Raw genomic sequence first — 6000 nt, 5'->3', positions numbered from 1 at the left:
TAAAATAAATAAAATTAAATTAAATTTAAAAGAGATTTAGCTGCCTGGGCGCCATGGCTCATGCCTGTAATTCCAGCACTTTGTGAGGCCGAGGTGGGTGGATCATGAGGTTAGGAGTTCGAGACCAGCCTGGCCAACATGGTGAAACCCCATCTCTACTATACAAAAAATTAGCCAGGCATGGTAGCTTGTGCCGGTAACTCCAGCTACTTGGGAGGCTGAGGCAGGAAAATCAGTTGAACCTGGGAGGCAGAGGTTGTAGTGAGCTGAGATGATGCCATTGCACTCCAGTCTGGGTGACCGGGCAAGACTCCATCTCAAAAAAAAAAAAAAAAAAGGAGGGTTAGCTGGGAGGGACAACCTCTTCCAGGAAGGCTTCTGAGCCCTGCCCCAGGCCTGGTTCAGTGCCTCCGCCCTGCACTCCTGTAGGCCTGTCAAGCCTGTTGCAGCCCTGCGCAGGTGTCACGCCAATCACCTTCCAGCTCAGTCTCCCTGTGGAGGATGGGCGCTGGCTCAGTGCAAAGCAGGTCAGCCCTGGAGGACCATACTCCACAGCAGTGGATCTCAACTGGGGGTGATTTTGCCCCCCAGGGGACATTTGGCAATGTCTGGAGTCACATTTGGGTGTTACAACTGGGGTGGGGCAGAAGCACCACTAGGATTTCATGGCAGGAGGTGGGAGATGTTCCTGAGCGTCCCACAGTGCACAGGACAGCCCCCACAACCTAGTCAGATCTTCACATTGGTGCCAAAGCTGAGCAATTCAGCAACAGTGAACTGTCGACCACTGAGGACAATCTCAAGCCCAGAGGTTCCCAACAGCAAAGGCACTACCCAAAGGGGCAGTTTGTAAATGTGGGGGTCACTGCTTTGTTTTCACAATCATGGGGGACCCGTTGGCTTTTAGTGGGCAAGGGCTACAGATGTCAAGATATCCTCTCAAAATAAAAATCTTCCCAGCACAACTTTATTTGTATTTTCATTTGTTGACACAGGGTCTCTCTCCCTTTATTGCCCAGACTAGAGTGCAGTGGCATGATCATGGCTCACTGCAGCCTCAACCTCCAGGGCTCCAGCAACTCTCCCATCTCAGCCCCCAAGTAGCTGGGACCACAGACACATGCCACCAGGCTAGGCTAATTTTTTATTTTTTATTTTTGTAGAGACAAGGTTTCACCGTGTTGCCCAGGCTGGTCTTGAACTCCTGGACTCAAGTGATCCACCAGCCTCTGCCTCAAAGTGCTGGGATTACAGGTGTGAGCCACTGCACCTGGCCTTAGGCACAACTTTAGAATGTCCCACTGGGACATTGGCATAAGTGAGAAACCCGGGCCCACAACCTATTTTACATGTAAAACATTAAGGGTTTTATTTGGGCCTTTTTTGCATAGTTTTATTATAGATCAAACATGCTGATTTTTAGTCTCTTTAATTTTCCTGGGCTACTTGTACAGAATGGTTTCCAGCCTTCTTTTAAATCCAAATGTATTCATTTAAAATAGAGGCATTAATGTGCTGAAACACATAGCATTGCCCCTCAATTTAGCCATTATAATATGGTTGTGACAGGATATTGATTTGTGAAATCACGTGTACAGGTACAGTATGTCAAATTTCATTTCAGACTCGTAAAGATGTTAGAAAATATTTACAGGAGGAAAAGCGCCTGGGTGCCTACGGTTGCCTCCGGCCTGGGGCAGCCTGTGAGTCAAGCAAGGTGCTGCTCGCCATCTGGTGGCCAAAGTAGAAATGGCAGGCCGCCCCTAGCAGAATTAGCCTTACCTGCTCTGGAGGCAGAGGGCTGGGCCCCTAAACTTCCATCCCGATCCTCTGTTTTTGTTAGGTTTCTTTCTTGTTTGTTTGTTTGTTTTGAGGCTGAGTCCTGCTCTGTCGCCCAGGCTGGAGTGCAGTGGCGCGATCTAGGCTCTCTGCAACCTCTGCTTCCCAGGTTCAAGGGATTGTCCTGCCTCAGCCTCCAGATTAGCTGGGATTACAGGTGCCCACCACCACACCCGGCTAATTTTCTTGCATTTTTAGTAGAGACGGGGTTTCAACATGTTGGTCAAGCTGGTCTCAAACTCCTGACCTCAAGTGATCTGCCCACCTCAGTCTCTCAAAGTGCTGAGATTACAGGCGTGAGCCACCGTGCCTGGCCTCTTTTTAGGTTTCTGTGAATCCCTGATCGCAGCTCCTGTGCCATCTGTCACTTCTGCTGTGACGGTCAAGTCCGGACCCAGCCTCTGGCTTCCTAAGGACCAGAAATATCTAGAGGTGGGGTCCGGCCTCCTCCCTCAGACTAGGGGTTCCCTGAAGGTGGGGGCAGCTTTCCTCCTCTCCCCTCCCACTCCCAGACCGGGGATCCGTGACATGGGCAGTGTGGATCCCCAGACTGAGGCCTTCCCAAGGGGCAGGCCTGTCTCCTCGTCTCCAAAGATCCCAGCACAAGGTGAGCCTCAGAAGGCAGCTTGGAGGGGTGCCCTGGCCAGCCTCCCAGCCCCAGTCCTCATCCTGGCCATCACAGGCCCAGAGCATGAGGAAACCCATCCCAAGCCCCCAGCCCAGACACCAAGAGGAGCGGGTGGAGGCAGCGAGGCTGGAGGCGTGTGTAGAATAAATAGAACTTTATTCTTTATCCAGTAGATCTCAGTGGAAAGCCCAACAGTAACAGGTGCACCCGCGGGCTCCAGGGGAAGGGGTCCCAACCCCGGGTGGAGGAGGTCAGGGCAGAGCCGGCTCCCCCAGCCAAGGGTGCAGGGGTGAGGGGAGACCCCCTGTAGGCCCGTCCTGCGGGGCAAGGAGGGGGCACAGGAGTGGGACAGGTGGGGGATGGGGGGCAGGCCAGGGAAATGGAGGAACTCAGGCCAAGTGTGTGTTGGCCCATCTACTGTCCATAGTGTGTGTGTGTGTGTGTGTGCACGTGTGGGTGTGTCTGGGGGCCCTGTGGGGGTGCTGGTGGCTGAGGCTGGGGATAGGGGCAGCTCAGGCCCCTGGCCAGCCCCTTCACAGTGGGGGCTGGAGAGCTTGGATGATGTGGGCCCTGATGGAAGGCAGCTCTCGGTAGAGCCAGGTCTGGGAAAACTCTGCTGGGTCCCCTGCTCTGCCCCGACTCCACGCCTCATGTACAGGCAGATGCCAAGGCCAGGAGCCTGTCCTTCCGGAGCTGTCCCCCACCGTCCACACCCAGTGGTCAGGCAGACGGAGAAAGGGGGCTGGTGGCTTCTCCAGCGCAAGGGAGGGGAAGGCAGGCCTTGGAAAATTAGTACTTCACAGTTTTAAAGAGAAAACTGAGGAGGAAAAGGCTGAGGAGAACTGGGGGGCACAGGGACATGAAAGGAGAGTGGGGGCCCCTTCTGAGCCACGCCCTCCCCCAGGACCCACCCCCCTCCAGCTCTGGAACCAGCTCCCCCCAATACACAGCACAAATTCCTTCAGTATAAATGTGCTTAAAATGAAAATTCTTATTAAAAAAAATCAAAACCAAAAAAAAATTAAAAACAAAACCAGCGAGAATTAATACCTGGGGTTGGTACGGCAGGGTATGTACAGGGGGAACCCCCGGCCCCTGGCCCACCCCCTCTGTCACCAACCAAGGCAGGGGGGAGGTTGAGGTTCCCCAGCTGGGGAGCGATGGCTTGTGAGTTCTGAGGATGGGGGAGCCAAGTCCTGGCATTTGCTGGTGATGAAGATGTGGTGAGCTGGGCAGAGGGGTGTCTTGATGAACACGAGGCCCCCCAGGAACTATCCTGAGGCCCAGGACCAGGGGCCTCACTCAGTTCCCGGCCCTAGCCTCGGCCTCTGACGTCAGCCCAGGCTGTGGGAGCAGGCAGTCCATTGAGGGCCCAGGCCTCTGTCCAAGGAGTCGCTGCCTCCTCCCTCCCCGTCCCCTAGGGAAGGTCCCCAGTACTGCCCAGGAGGACAGGTGGGGGCAGGGCTGGCAGGGGTCACATGGTCGGTAGAAAAGCCAGGGCGGAGGGCGAGGGCTGTGTCCATGTGGCGTGGGCAGTCACGGGGAGTGGGTGGCCGGGCTGCTTCTGTTGGAGCTGGGGCTGAGGCTGGGGCTACAGCTGCCTGGCGGGGGAGCCAGGCCACCCCCGTCCCGTCCCCCACCCCCCGGCTGTCCACTCAGAGTGTCCAGGCCCTCTGAGTTCTCTAGCATTTCCTGGATGAGAGGCGGCATGGAACCCGGGATCTCCATCTTCAGTGTGATCACTCGCTCAGCCCCTGCAGGAAAGGAGGGGACAGAGGTCAGCATGCTGAGCCAGCCCTCCCACCCCAGCCCCAGCAAGCCTGGCTCGAGGTGAGAAGATCAATCCTACTGATATTAGCATCTTTCTTGGAATTCAGTTCTTTGACATGAACCAGCTCTCTTAAGCCCCCAAGTCCAGAGGCTGGTGGCAATCGGGCAAAGTGGTCCTGAACTCTGTCTAGGGCCAGACTGCCAGGCTCGGCTTGATACCGAGCCCTTCCTCCCTCTATTCTGTGCGTTAGGGATTATCCTGACTCCTCTGTAAACATTAATGTTATCCCCACCCCTCAGAAGGGAAACTGTGGGCTCAGAGCAGTTAAGTGACCCGCACAAGGACACACACCCACGTGTCTGGTCCCAGAGCCATGACCTGAACTACCACACAAAGGTGACACAGCCAGGCCACCTGGGCACGATGCAGTCACTGGGGGACCTCGGCCTAGACACAGATGGGGCAGGTGTCTCATTGTCCTCCACAAAGACGCAGGCTGCTGGCTTGGATGTGGGGGCCTGGGCCAGGTGTCAGGGGCCAGCACCCCTCCAGGTCTGGGAGCCTCACCCTTGGCGCTGATGCTTCGCAGGTCGGTGATCTTCATCAGCATCTTGGGGAACATGTGGGGGCGGCTGGGCCTCCGCTTCCGCACGTAGACCTTCAACGCCTCCAGCAGCGGCTCCTGCAGCATGTCCACCCGGTCTGGCTGCTCCAGGTCCTGGCGGTCTGAGGAAGCAGAGCCACCCACTGAGCAGCTGGGAACACAGCTGCATCCCCAGCCTCGGCCACCTGGGGGCATGCCTGCCCAGGCCACAGAGGAGGGTAGCCCTCAGGCGCCTCCCCACACAGGGCAGGGAATGGGGTCCTCACTACCGCTGGGGACAGAGGCCCTTAAAAAGGGGCTGAGGGTGGGGGGTGCCCAAAGCCTTCCCTACGATCCCAGTTCGTGGGATGGGACCCCAAATGGGCAGTGCCATCCCCAAACAGGGGAGGGTTCCCAGGTTGACTCCCACTCCCACCTGTTATTCTGGAAACCAGATGAAATGGCAGAAATCACAGTAATAAAATAGCAACATACACTGGGGCTTGCTCTGGGCACCTGCTCAGTCTGTTACCACCATAATCCTCCCATCAACCTCATGAGCTACAGACCGTTGCTGTCCCCACTGTACAGAAACGGAAGCTCAGAGGCAGCCTGTTCAAGGTCACACACCGGCCAGGAGGTGACCCTGGGAGGTTCGACCCTCAAACCCTAACTCTTAACTTCCCTAGAAGGAGTGTTGCCCAGAAAACAGGAACAGGAGTCCAGGCCCCGCACGGCCCCCTTGCTGTGTAGCTGCAGACCAGACCCTGCCCTCTAGAGGGGCCTGACAGAGGCAGCCTGAAAGAGTCCCCTGGAAGAGTCTCCCAGGGCTGCACTCTCGTCCCAGCTCAGCCCCCAGACCCAGGCCCCTTGCCCACCTCCACAGATGAGGCAGATGGCGCTGAGCAGCCCTGTCTCTGCATCATCCATCTCCAGGGGCAGCAGCTGGTTGGCGAAGGCAAAGACCAGGTCGGTGAGGGGCCCGAAGCCAGCGTTGTGCATCTGGGTCCGATTCAGGGTCAGCCCGTCCGAGAAGGTCATGGTGTCCTGCTCGGGTGTGTACCGCGTGCAGATCCGCAGGATCTGGGTGCAGAGGATGCACGGGTTCAGGGACTGAGCCCCACCTACTCAGAGCACTTGGCACCAGCACTCCCGGAGGACCACCTGGCAGCAGCCAGA

At 56.7% G+C, this 6000-nt stretch overlaps 1 protein-coding gene across 9 annotated transcripts in view; it reads right to left on the bottom strand.

Moving 5' to 3' along the window:
• Positions 1-2606: 2606 nt before the first annotated feature.
• RARA (retinoic acid receptor alpha) overlaps positions 2607-6000 on the bottom strand; it is a 47122-nt gene continuing 43728 nt past the window's right edge. For all 9 annotated transcript variants that reach the window (XM_037727393.1, XM_017497134.2, XM_017497133.2 and 6 more), the window contains 3 exons: positions 5700-5904; positions 4806-4964; positions 2607-4221 (listed from right to left, as the gene is read on the bottom strand). In XM_037727393.1, coding sequence (XP_037583321.1) covers positions 4004-4221; positions 4806-4964; positions 5700-5904 — 582 coding nt within the window. In that variant the 3' untranslated portion in view covers positions 2607-4003. The remainder of the gene's footprint in view (positions 4222-4805; positions 4965-5699; positions 5905-6000) is intronic.

Source organism: Cebus imitator, unplaced genomic scaffold (assembly GCF_001604975.1).
Source record: "Cebus imitator isolate Cc_AM_T3 unplaced genomic scaffold, Cebus_imitator-1.0 Scaffold228, whole genome shotgun sequence".
NCBI classification, from domain to species: Eukaryota; Metazoa; Chordata; class Mammalia; order Primates; family Cebidae; genus Cebus; species Cebus imitator.
Note: the sequence above shows the minus strand (reverse complement) of the source record. Positions and strands in the feature narration are given on the sequence as shown.